Source organism: Choloepus didactylus (assembly GCF_015220235.1).
Source record: "Choloepus didactylus isolate mChoDid1 chromosome 25 unlocalized genomic scaffold, mChoDid1.pri SUPER_25_unloc1, whole genome shotgun sequence".
Classification (NCBI taxonomy): domain Eukaryota; kingdom Metazoa; phylum Chordata; class Mammalia; order Pilosa; family Megalonychidae; genus Choloepus; species Choloepus didactylus.
This window is the reverse complement of record NW_023637606.1, coordinates 8,361,644-8,375,273: the sequence shown is the minus strand read 5'-3', so window position 1 is coordinate 8,375,273 and position 13,630 is coordinate 8,361,644. Positions and strand designations below refer to the sequence as shown.

Here is a 13,630-nt window from a genome sequence, read left to right as displayed (position 1 = left end):
GTACGTGCCAGTTCAGTGGTTTTGGGGGCCTTATCAAAGTTCAGTCATCTGCAGAACTGGGAGCCTATCTCCAAATTCTCAATTCAATTCCATTGATCAATATATCTATCTTTATGGTAGTAGCATGTTGTTTTGACTACTGTGGCTTTACAGTAAGTTTTAAAGGCAGGGAGTGCAAGTCTTCCCATTTTGTATTTCTTTTTTAGATTTTTTTTTTTTTTTTTTTTTTTGCAATTCAAGGCACCTTTCCCTCATTGAGAAATTTTTTGAATTTTTCTCAAGTGCTCATGGATCATTCTTCAGTATAGATTACCTGTTGGAACACATACCAGGTTTTACTAAATTTTAAAAAATTGAAATTATACAAAACACTTTCTTCTATGGTCATGGAGTGGAGCTGGGAATCAATAACAGGTGGTGTCCTGGAAAATTCACAAATATTTGGATGCTAAATAACACACACTAAAACATTCAATGGGTCACAGAAGAAAATTCCAATAGAAATCAGTAAATATCTTGAGTCAAATAAAAACAAGAACATGACATATAAAAACTTATGGAGAGGCGAGAGGCGGGGCCTGCAGGGGTAGGACACCCGGCGCCCAGCTGAGTTGTGTTAGGAGGCCCGCGGCGGCGCTTGGTTACCTCAGATGCTGTAGTTCTGGCGGAGTCTGCGCGATGGGCGACCCGGAAAGGCCGGAAGCGGCCGGGCTCGAGCATGATGAGCTTGCCTTGCCTTAGCCTCATCTGCCCTGTCCCTGGATATTATGATGCACACTTGCTTTGGAGAGGTATGGTGATGGGCGGAGACATTGATACCAGTGAAAATGAGGCGAAGTCAAGTGAAGAGCCGCTCCTAAGAAAGAGTTCTCGCCGTTTTGTCATCTTTCCAATCCAGTACCCCAATATTTGGAAAATGTATAAACAGGCACAGGCATCCTTCTGGACAGCAGAAGAGTAATCAGTATGTTCAAGTGCTGATTGTGGTGATAAATGTACAACTTTATGATACCATGAACAACTGATTGTACACTGTGGATAAATGTATGGTTGACTTATCAAAGGATCTCCCTCACTGGAACAAGCTTAAATCAGAAGAGAAGTATTTTATCTCTCACATCTTAGCCTTTTTTGCAGCCAGTGATGGAATTGTAAACGAAAACTTGGTGGAGCGCTTTAGCCAGGAGGTACAGGTTCCAGAGGCTCGCTGTTTCTATGGCTTTCAAATTCTCATCGAGAATGTTCACTCAGAGATGTACAGTTTGCTAATAGACACTTACATCAGAGATCCCAAGAAAAGGGAATTTTTATTTAATGCAATAGAAACAATGCCATACGTTAAGAAAAAAGCAGATTGGGCCTTGCGATGGATAGCAGATAGAAAATCTACTTTTGGGGAAAGGGTTGTGGCCTTTGCTGCTGTAGAGGGTATTTTTTTCTCGGGATCTTTTGCTGCTATATTCTGGTTAAAGAAGAGAGGTCTTATGCCTGGACTCACTTTTTCCAATGAACTCATCAGCAGAGATGAAGGGCTTCACTGTGACTTTGCTTGCCTGATGTTTCAATACTTAGTAAATAAACCTTCAGAAGAAAGGGTCAAGGAGATCATTATTAATGCTGTAGAGATTGAGCAGGAGTTTTTAACAGAAGCCTTGCCAGTTGGCCTCATTGGAATGAATTGTGTTTTGATGAAACAGTACATTGAGTTTGTAGCCAATAGATTACTTGTGGAACTCGGATTCTCAAAGGTGTTTCAGGCAGAAAATCCCTTTGATTTTATGGAAAACATTTCTTTAGAGGGGAAAACAAATTTCTTTGAGAAACGAGTTGCAGAGTATCAACGTTTTGCCGTTATGGCAGAAACCACAGATAATGTCTTCACCTTGGATGCAGATTTCTAAAACCCTCCCCATATCTTAACCTCTCATTGGTAAATAGCAGTCTGTTTTTCTCTCTCTGCTTTTGTACCTCAAGTATCTTCTTTAAGAAAATAGGAGTTTGCTCAAAAGGAAACCCAAAACCAAATTTCCATCACATTGGATTTCTATAAGTACACTAATTTTCCCATTAACAACCAGAGTGTAAGCTAAATGCTTTTATTTTATTACTGAAATGTAAGATGGCATTAACTAGTGGTTAAGAGCTTGGGGTGATGGACCAGATAGGAGTTTAAGATTCTGCTCTTACTACTTTGTGTGACTTTTGGCAAGTCAGTTAATCTCTCTAAACTTCAGTGTTCTTATCTTTAAAATGGGTATAATAGTAATTCCTACCTCATAGAGTATATATGAGGATTAAGGTGCACATTAAGTGTTAGCCAATACTACTGCTGTTACTAATTATAATAATTATTATTGATAATAATAATTGCAGTGGTGTTGTGATAAAATGCTCCCATCTTCTCAAAATAATTGTGATTCTAGGTCCTAAGATCTAGAATTATATCTTTGTATTTTTAATGTTTGAGGGAAGAATGTAGGGATTTCCTTATGAAGATTATAATTCTCATTAACTTGAGAATAACTTCTTTGAACTCCTAATTATGAAGCAGAAGAACTGAGTTCTTTGTTGCTTTGGGAGAGATGCTCAGGGAATGGAATCCTGGAAATTATCTTGGTGGTTGACCTTGTAAGTAGCTATTTTGAACAGAAAATTAAAAAGGGGCATCTGTTAAAATAGAAAATGATTCTATTTCTTCAGAGATTAAAAGGGTAACTAACCAGACTTAGCCCTGGAGTGTTTAGGATCAGGGAGAAATTAGCTAAAACAGCATTTCCAAGTGCTGTTAGCACCTCTAGATAATTTTGTGTAGGAAAAAAGGGATTCAGTGTCCAAACTAACAACACACTGCATTCCCCTTTAGAATGTGTAGTCAGTACATCAAATATTCTGAGAAAGTTTGCAGTACATAAACTTATTTTACTCCACATATTCCAAACTTATTTAACTCAGATGTGTTTTTCACCTGTAAACATCTCACCTAACCCAGTGTTCTTCAGAACACAGTTTGGAAGAAGCTGGCCTAGAACCATTTACATGTGTAAGAAGGGCTTGAGGACTAATAAAAGGACAAACTGGAAGGGATTTTTGAACCATTTCACATTTGTGCCAAACTGACTAATGTACCTATGACTGACCTCAGCAATGTTTCTTTATATTCTTAAAGCTCTTTCTGCTATTATGGTTCTTTCTTATTACGTTTAATGGTTCTTTAAATGGATCAGCCTGTGTGCTACATGATAGCAGACAGTGAGAGAGACTGAGGAAAGGCCAGGAGTGTCTGAGAAATCTACTCCCTCTTTATCTTTAAGAAGTGTCAAGAGGAACCCTGAGCCACATCAAGCAGTGTGGTTCCCCACTTACAGCCAACTGTAGTTTATAAAAATTCTGGAAGCTAAAGTCTAGAGATGTTTTTATTTTTGCATAAAATTTTACACCATTCATTCCATAGCTATTGAATTGATCACAACTGAAGGAGTTTTCAAGTGAATGCAAAGGAGCAGGCCATGACATCATTTATTAGACAAAGAGAATATCAGAAACTTGAGATACTTTGACTTATGGTAATACCATTTTTTTTGTACAGTGCTTCACAGTTTGTCAGATGTTTTAAAATCATCTCATTTGATCCTCGCAACAGCCTTGTGACCTTGAGAGAACAGATACTATTTAAATTTTACACGTGAAAAGAGTGAGGCTCAGAGAAGTTAAGTGACTTGGCCAAGATCTGCTCTTAGTCACTGTCCCTTCAGTATAATTTTTTTCTTAGAAGTTATTACATAACTTCTTATCTTATATTTAGTTCTTTACGTTATATTATGGTTAGTTCTTTGCCATCCATCTTGATTTGATTTTGCCTGTTTCCTTGTTAAAGTATCATATCTTTAATTAAAGTATCATATACATTTATTAACTTATCGAAGTATCATGGAGAAACATTTGAACTATATTCAGGAAATATGTTCAAAAATATTTATATACCACCATACAAAAACTTAGAGATATAAAACTGATGATATCTGCAGTGAAATAAGAATGAAAGAAAAAAGAGTTTTACAGGGCATGTACCCTTTAAAAAAAAAAAAAAATCCAGGTCCTTCTCATAGGAATGGCAGGTGCCCTAATTGGAAGCTTATATATAGTAGCAACAAACCTTACTGTATTCAGTTGAAGTTTAACACTGAAATAGCAGATTATTAATACACTGAATTTATGACATTTGGTATTATATATTCTTCTTCAGGCCTCCAGGTTGTTGATATTTATTTTATTATGTTCCGTACTTAGGCTCTTATTTCTTAAGGATTAATAGGTTGTGGAAGTCTCTTTTTAAATATTATTGTGCAAGAAAAAATTCAGAGTATGTTTATAACTGTTCTTTCCTTTTATGGCACATATATTTAAATCATTGCAATAGTAAAGTTAAGTTCATTATGTAAGAATGTAAAAATTTGTATGTCTATGATAGATTGAATTTATTAAAAATGTTTTATCATAAAAAAAAAAAAAAACTTATGGAATGCAGTGAAAGCAGTGCTGATAAGTAAATTTACTGTCCTAAATGCCATATTAAAAAAGAAGAAAGATCAAAAACAAAGGATTTAACTTCACACCTGGATGAACAAGAGTATCAACAAAGCCAGAACTTGGTTCTTTGAGAATATCAATAAAATCTATGGACCCTTAGCTGGGCTAACAAAGAAAAAAAGAGAGAGGATGCAAATAAATAAAATAAGAAATGGGAGGGGTGACATTATTACTTACCCCACAGAAACAAAATATATAAGAAGATACTATGAACAATGATATGCCAACAAAGTAGAAAATTTAGATGAAATGGACAGCTTCCTAGAAACAAATGACTCAGGAAGAAACAGAAGACCTCAGCAAACCAATCACAAGTAAAAAGATTGAACCAGTCATCAAAACCCTCCCAAGAAAGAAAAGTCCAGGGCTAGATAGATTCACATGTGAATTCTACCAAGCATTCCAGGAAGAATGAGTACCAATCCTGTTCAAACTCTTTAAAAAAACTGAAGAGGAAGGAAAGCTACCTAACTCATTTTATGAAGCTGACATCACCTAATAACAAAGCCAGATAAAGGTATAAGAAAAGAAAATTACAGAACAGTGAACAGTGTCTCTAATGAATATACATGCACAGATCCTCAAAAAATACTTGCAAATAAAGTTCAGCAGTAGATGAAAAGAATTATACCCAGTGACCAAGAGGGTTTTATTCCAGGTATGCAAGAGGAGTTCAATACAAGAAAATAAATTAATGTAATACACCATATCAATCTATCAAAGAGGAAGAAACATGATTATCTTGATTAATGCAGAAAAGGCATTTGACAAACTTCAGCATCATTTCTTGATAAATCACTTTGAAAAAGGAATAGAAGGATACTTCCTCAGCATGAAAAAGGGCATATATGAAAAACCCACAGCTAATAGCATACTCAAAATAGAAAGACCAAAAGCGTTCCCTTTAAGAGCTGCAACTAGACAAGGATTCTAACTGTCACCATTGTTATTCAATATTGTGCTGGAAGTTCTAAGTAGAGCAATTAGGCAAGTAAAAGAAATAAAAGGCATCCAAGCTGTAAAGGAAGAAGTAAATTTTCACTGTTTGCTGATGACATAATTCTACATGTAAAAAGTCTCAAAAATATACAATAGACCTACTAGAACTATTAAATGAGTTCAGCAAAGTTTCAGAATATGAGATCAAGATGTAAAAGTTGATAGTGTTTCTATACATTTGTAATGAGGGGGAAATCAAGAGAAAAAAAAAAACAATTTACAATGGTGACCAAAAGAATCAAACTTCAGGAATAAATTTACTGAGAACATAAAGGAAATATGTGCAGAAAATTGCAAAACATTGTTAAAAGAAATCAAGGAAGACCTAAACAAATGGAAGGCCATACCATGTTCAAGGATTGGAAGACTAAATATATTTAAGATGTCAATTCTACCCAAAATGTTTTATAGATTCAATATAATACGAATTACAATCTCAAGAACTTACTTTGCAGAAATAGAAAAAAAAACAATAATCAAATTTATTTGGAAGGGAAGGGGGCCACAAATAACTAAATAATTTAAGAAAGAAAAATGTAGTTGGAGGTCTCACATGTCCTGACTCTAAAGCTTATTACAAAGCTATAGTTATCAAAACAGCATGGTACTAGTCTAAAGATAGACATACAAACAAATATTATTAAATTGAGAGTTAAGAAATAGACTCTCATATCTATGGACAAATGATTTTTGACAAGGTGGCCAACTGCAATCAATGGGAATAGAACAACCTTTTCAACAAATTGTGCTGGGAGAACTGGATATACATATCCAAAAGAATGAAAGAAGATCTCTATCTCACAACTTACACACAATTAACTCAAAATGGATTCAAGACCTAAACATTAGAGCTAGGATCATAAATAGGAGGTGGTTTCCTAGACCTTAAACCCAAAGTGCAAGCAATGAAAGCAGAATCAGATAAATAGAATCGTCTTAAAATTAATTACTTAAGTGCATCAATTGTCAATAATATAAAAGAGCAATGTATTCACTGGGAGAAAATATTCAGAAACTGCATAACCAATAAGGGTTTAATATCCATAGTATGTCAATAAATCAAAAACAAACATCCAGTTAAAAAATGGGCACAATAAATGGATTATTTTTACAAAGAGGAAATACAAATGACTAATATATATGTATATAAATATATATATACACATATATATGTATATATTTATATATATAAAGATGCTCAACTTCACTAGCTATTAGGGAGATTCAAATCAAAACCACAATGAAATACAATCTCACACCTACTAGAAAGGCCATTAACAAAACACACACACACACAGAAAACTATAAGTGCTGGAGAGGATGTAGAGAAATAAGAACAATTATTCTCTGTTGAAGGGAATGTAGAATGGTGCAGCTGCTCTGAAAGGCAGTTTGGCAGTTCCTTGGGAAACTGAGTATAGAATTGCTATATGATCCAGCAATTCCATTACTAGGTATATACTCAGAAAACCTGAATGCTGGGACACAAATAGACATTTTACACCAATGTTTATAGCAGTTTTATTTGTGATTGCCAATAGATGAAAATAGTTCAAATGTCTATCAACTGACAAGTGGTTAAACAAATTGTGGTAAACACAAACAAAGGAATATTATGCAGCTGTAAGATAGGATGAAATCATAATATATGCAACAATGTGGATGAATGTTTAGGATATTATGTTTAGTGAAATATGCCAGAAATAGAAGGACAAATATTGTATGGTCTCACTAATATAAATTAACTGTAACGAGCAAGCCCTGAGAATTAAATTTGAGAGTAAAGTTATCAGGAGATAGAAAGAGGGTAGGGATTTTGAAATTGATGCTTGAGGAGTAACAAATGTTTTATAATTTGATTGTAAATGTTCAGAAATAGATAACACAAAAGTGAGTGATGGTATCACAATATTGTAAGTATAATGAACAAAGCTGAGTATGAGTATGGTTGAAAGAGGAAGGCTATGGTCATGTAAGTCACCAGAATGAAAGCTAAAGGATGTAAACAGGGACTGTACAACAGCAAAACCTAGAGTAGTGATGGCAGTGGTTAATTGTACACATTAAGAAAGTTGTTATGCAAACTAGGTTAAATGTATGTCATCATTACTAGGTGTTAAAAATGGAAAGGTAGGGGAAAAATACAAACTAAGGTCTACAGTTAACAGTAAAATTGTAATATTCTTTCATTAATTGCAACAAAGGCACTATACCAATGGTAAACCTCAATAATAGGGGCATATAAGGGAAGGGTATGGGATTTTTAAAATTTCTTTTCAGCTGTAATGAAAATGTTCTCATATAGATTGTAATGGTAAATACATAACTATAATAACATTGATGTACATTTAGAATGAATTTTATGGTGTATGAATAAATCTGTTAAAAATAAAAAAACTGTATCCCACCAGCACCTCCAATACTCCTTACTATGCTCAATTTTTTACCATGATGCTTATTTTCTTCTAAATACTAAATAAGTTACTGCTATGTTAGGTTTATTGTAATTAGTTTATATTCCTCCACTGAAATGTTACCTCCACATGGACATTTTTATCTTTGTTCACTGATGAACACAATTCATATGTAACTCTTGATCAAATGGGAGAATGAGTATATCACATTCTCTCCCATTTCTTATTTCTGAAAATTGCTTTCTCTACCAATTCATTGATGAAACATATATTGTGTGTCTATTTTATGGCAAATCTGGCTATTTTAGTTAGGGTTCTCTAGGAAAAATAAACAACAGGAGATGTCTTTAAGTATGAGATTTTACAAAGGTGTCTCATGCAACTCTGGGGATGCATGAGTCCAAATTCCATAGAACAGGAGTCACAAGTCTAAACTCCATACAGCAGGCAGCAAGCTGGAAATTCTGATGAAGGTCTTCCACGTACTCCCCAGGAGAAGCTGGTTGGCTGAAAAAGAAATGAAGGTTCTCTCTCTTCTCCCTTAAAAGTCTTCAACTGATTGGATTAAATACAGGTGATTGAATTCTCTTATTGCAGAAGACACACCATTTTTTGATATAATCAGCCACAGATGATTTAACAAACCAGGCTTCTGGTTTATTAACTAGACACAAATGTCCTTGCAATAACAGGCCAGTGCTTGCTTGACCAGACACCTGGGCACCATCACCTGGCTAAGTTGACACATGAACCTAACCATCACACTGGACTTGGGCCTTAAAAGTATGAAAGTGAATAAGACCTTATTCTTACCATCAAGAAGCTTCTTGTCTTGCAGTGAGACAGGCAAGTAAATATATCTTTGTAGCAAGATTTCCATGTTATACAAAATGCAAAGTGTTAATAATAGAGTGGTATACTGTACTTGATGCATGATTGTTCTGTAAACTCACAGCTTCTCTAATTAAAAAAATAAAATAAGGAAAAATGGAAAATAATAATAATTAGGGGATAAGAGGTATGGGATGTTTTGAGGTTTCTTTTTTTATTTCTTTTCCTGGAGTAATGAAAATGTTCTATAAGGCTTGCTAGAGAGGAATGTCCCAGGAGAAAGCCATTTTGAAACCAGAACTTTGGAGCAGACGCCAGCCACATACCTTCCCAGCTAACAGACGTTTTCTGGACGCCATTGGCCATCCTCCAGTGAAGGTACCTGAGTACAGATGTGTTACCTTGGACACTTTATGGCCTTAAGACTGTAACTGTGTAGCCAAATAAACCCCCTTTTTATAAAAGCCAAGCAATCTCTGGTGTTTTGCATTCCACAGCATTAGAAAACTAGAACAATCATTAACTATTAAATGACAAAAAATATTTAAATATTATTTTGATGCTTTTTCATTTTAAAATTTAATTTCTGACTATTTGTTATGAGTAAACTTTATAATCAGTTTTTGTATATTGATCTCATATCCTACAAACCTTTGAAGCTCACTTTTTAAAAGAAATAACACATCCAGATTGGATAGGAAGAAATAAAGCTGCTTGTATTTTCTGGAGATTGGTTGTGTAAGTAGTAAATTCTAACAAATGTAAATAAATTCTGTTATGTTTTATGAGTATAAGAGAAACACTGGACTACCAGAGTGAGTAAAGATACTGACCGTTCCTTTCTATTCGTTGGTCTGGAAGTGTTTGTGTAGAATTGGTATTATTTCCTTTTTCAATGTTTGACAGAATTCACAAATATAGTTTTATGGATTTGGGGATTTCTGGTAGGAAGATTTGAAATATCAAATTGGCTTTCTTTAAGAGATATAGGGTTATTGATATATTTGTTTGTTATTTTTTAGAGGATTTGTAGGTTTACAGAAAAATCATTAATAAAATATATAAAATACAGTGTTCCTGTATACCATGCTACTATTTAAAACTTGCATTAGCATGGCATGTTTGTTACAATTCATTAGGGGACATATTAATGATTACACTATTACATATAGTCCATCACTAACAATAAGTTCATTGTTTGCCTTGTGCAGTTCTATGCTTTTCATAAAAAAATTTTCTAGTATCATTTGTGCAAAAAAAAATTTACCTATTTAGCCACATTCACATATATAATTCTGTGGCATTAATTATATTCACAAATTTTGCTATGATCATCACCATTGATTATGAAAACTTTACAAACCACCCAAAATGAAACTTATGATTTAAGCATTAGCTCCCCATTCCCTATTCCCTACCTGGCCCCTGGAACCTATATTCTACATATTGACTCTATGATTTGATTATTCTAATTATTTCATATCAGTGAGCTCATACAATATTTCTGCTTTTGTGCCTGAATTATTTCACTCAAAATGATGTCTTCAAGGTTCATCCATGTCACTGCATGTTTCAGAACTCCATTCATTTTATGGTTAAATAATATTCCATTGTGTGTATATACCATAATCTATTAATCCTTTCATAGACTGATGGACATTTTGTTTGCTTCTATCTCTTGACAATTCTGAATACAGCCAATATGAACATTGGTGTTCAAATATGTATTCAAGTCCCTGCTTTCAATTCTTTTGTGTACATACTCAGAAATAGGGTTGCTCACTCATATGGTAATTCTGTTCTTAATTTTCTGTGTAACTGTCAAATTGTCTTCCATGGTGGCTGCATCATTTTACATTTCCATTAGCAAGCAATGAATGGTCTTGTAATGTTCTTTTTTTTACTTCAATTTTTTATTCATTTTATTGAGATGTATTCACATACCATGCAGTCATACAAAACAAAGCCTACATTCAATTATTTACAGTACCATTATACAGTTGTGCATTCATCACCAAAATTAATCTTTGACATTTTCATCACCACACACACAATAACAATAAGAATAACAAGCTGAAAAAAGAACAATTAAAGAAAAAAGAACACTGGGTGCCCCCCCTTTTTTTTCTTCCTCCATTTTTCTACTCATCCATCCATAAACTATACAAAAGGGAGAGTGGTCCACATGGCTTTTCCAATCACATTGTCACCCCTGATAAGCTACATTTTTATACAATTGTCTTCAAGATTCATGGGTTCTGGGTTGTAGTTTGATAGTTTCAGGTTTTTACTGTTAGCTGTTCCAATTCATTAGAACATAAAAATGGTTGTCTATATTGTGTGTAAGAGTGCCCACCAGAGTGAACTCTCAGCTCCTTTTGGAATCTCTGCCACTGAAGCTTATTTCATTTCCTTTCACATCCCCCTTTTGGTCAAGATGTTCTCCATCCCACTATGCTGAGTCTACATTCCTGCCCAGGAGTCATATTCCACGTTAACATGGAGATTCACTCCCCTGGGTGTCAGATCCCACATAGAGGAGAGGGCAGTGATTTCACCTGCCAAGTTACCTTAGCTAGAGAGAGAGGGCCACATCTGAGCAACAAAGATGCATTTGGGTGGAGGATCTTAGGCACAATTATAGGAAGGCCTAGCCTCTCCTTTGCAGCAACAGTCTTCCCAAGGGCAAGTCCTGTGGTAGAGGACTAAGGACATCAATCCACCAGTCCCCGAAGTCTGTGAGCACATCAGCAACCATTGAGGTGGGGAAGCCCAACACCCCTGTGATCTCCATCAGCTCCTCAAGGGGACTCTGCATATATTTTTTATTGCTTTTTTTAATTAACTCTTTTTTTTTTGTTTAAACCACTATATCAAAAAAAATTAAAAAACATACAATAAAAAAGCACTTCAAACAAACCATTACAGGGGAGTAAGAAAAGACAACTAAACTAAAATAACTACTTTACTTCCAACATGTTCCTACTCTACCACAAGAAAATAACCTAATATAGCAACAATTGTGTGAACTTGTTCCTACCATACCCATCAGAAATTAACAGACCATAGTCATTCCTGGGCCTTCCCAGAACAATAAACTTACCCATAATAGCTTATCTATTCTGATTGGGTTATCACTCCCCCTTCCTTAATTGCTCTCTATCACTAGTTCCCCTACATTCTACATTATAAACCATTTGTTTTACATTTTTTCAATGTTCACATTAGTGGTAGCATATAATATTTCTCTTTTTGTGTCTGGCTTGTTTCACTCAGCATTATGTTTTCAAGGTTCATCAATGTTGTCATATGTTCCACAACATCATTCTTTCTTATAGCCACATAGTATTCCATCATGTGTATATACCACATTTTATTTATCCACTCATCTGTTGAAGGACATTCTGGTTGTTTCCATCTCTTGGCAATTGTTAATAATGTTGCTATGTACATTGGTGTGCAGATATCTGTTTGTGTCACTGTGTTCAGATCTTCCAGGTATATATGGAGAAGTGCAATGGATGGATTGAAGGGTAACTCTATATCTAGTTTTCCAAGAAATGGCCAGAACAACTTCCAGAGTGGCTTAACCATTATGCAGTCCCACCAACAATGAATAACAGTTCCAATTTCTCCACATCCCCTCCAGCATTTGTACTTTCCTGTTGGTTTAATGACAGCCATTCTAATTGGTGTGAGATGGTATCTCATTGTGGTCTTAATTTGCATCTTTTTAATAGCTAGTGAAGCTGAACATTTTTTGATGTTTTTCTCGGCCATTTACATTTCCTCTTCAAAGAACTGTCTTTTTATATCTTTCACCCATTTTATAATTGGGTTGTCTGTACTACTGTCATTGAGTTGTAGGATTTCTTTATTCAAGAAATCAGTATTTTGTCAGATACATGGTTTCCAAAAATGTTTTCCCATTGAGTTGGCTGCCTCTTCACCTTTTTGACAAATTCTTTTGAGGTAAAGAAACCTCTAAGCATGAGGAGTTCCCATTTATCTATTTTTTCCTTTGTTGCTTGTGCTTTGGGTTTAAAATCTAGGAAGTGGCCATCTAATAAAAGGTCTTGAAGATGTTTCCCTACATTATCTTCTAGGAGTTTTATGGTACTTTCTTTTATATTGAGATCTTTGATCCACTTTGAGTTAATTTTTGTGTAGGGTGTGAGGTAGGGGTCCTCTTTCATTCTTTTGGATATGGATATCCAACTCTCTCAGCCCCGTTTGTTGAAAAGACTATGTCCCAGTTCAGTGGCTTTGGGGGCCTTATCGAAGATCAGTTGGCCATAGATCTGGGGTTCTATCTTCAAACTCTCAATTCAATTCCATTAATCAATATGTCTATCTTTGTGCCACTACAATGCTGTTTTGACAACTGTGGCATTATAATAAGCTTCCAAGTCAGGGAGTGTAAGTTCTCCCTCTTCATTTTTCATTTTTAGAGTGACTTTAGCAACTTGAGGCATCTTCTCTTCCCAAATAAATTTGATAATTAGCTTTTCCACTCTGCAATGTAGGTTGTTGGGATTTTCATTTGGATTACATTGAATCTGTAGATGAATTTGGGTAGAATTGACATCTTAATGACATTTAGCCTTCCTATCCATGCACATGGAATATTCTTCTGTCTTTTAAGGTCCCCTTATATTTCTTTTAGTAGAGTTATACAGTTTTCTTTGTAGAGGTCTTTTACATCTTTGGTGAAGTTTATTCCTAGGTACTTGATTTTTTTGGTTGCTATTGAAAATGGTATCTTTTTCTTGAGTGTCTCTTCAGTTTGTTCATTTCTA

The 13,630-nt window shown here is 34.8% G+C and overlaps 1 protein-coding gene across 1 annotated transcript; it reads left to right on the top strand.

Annotated features, from left to right (window-relative positions):
• The first annotated feature begins 678 nt into the window (after positions 1-678).
• Positions 679-2,542, top strand: LOC119525395 (ribonucleoside-diphosphate reductase subunit M2 B-like). Its single transcript, XM_037824105.1, has 3 exons — positions 679-727; positions 804-957; positions 1,049-2,542. The coding sequence occupies exons 1-3, from the start codon at positions 679-681 to the stop codon at positions 1,899-1,901; spliced, it is 1,056 nt and encodes a 351-aa protein (XP_037680033.1). The 3' UTR covers positions 1,902-2,542.
• The last annotated feature ends 11,088 nt before the right edge of the window (positions 2,543-13,630 follow it).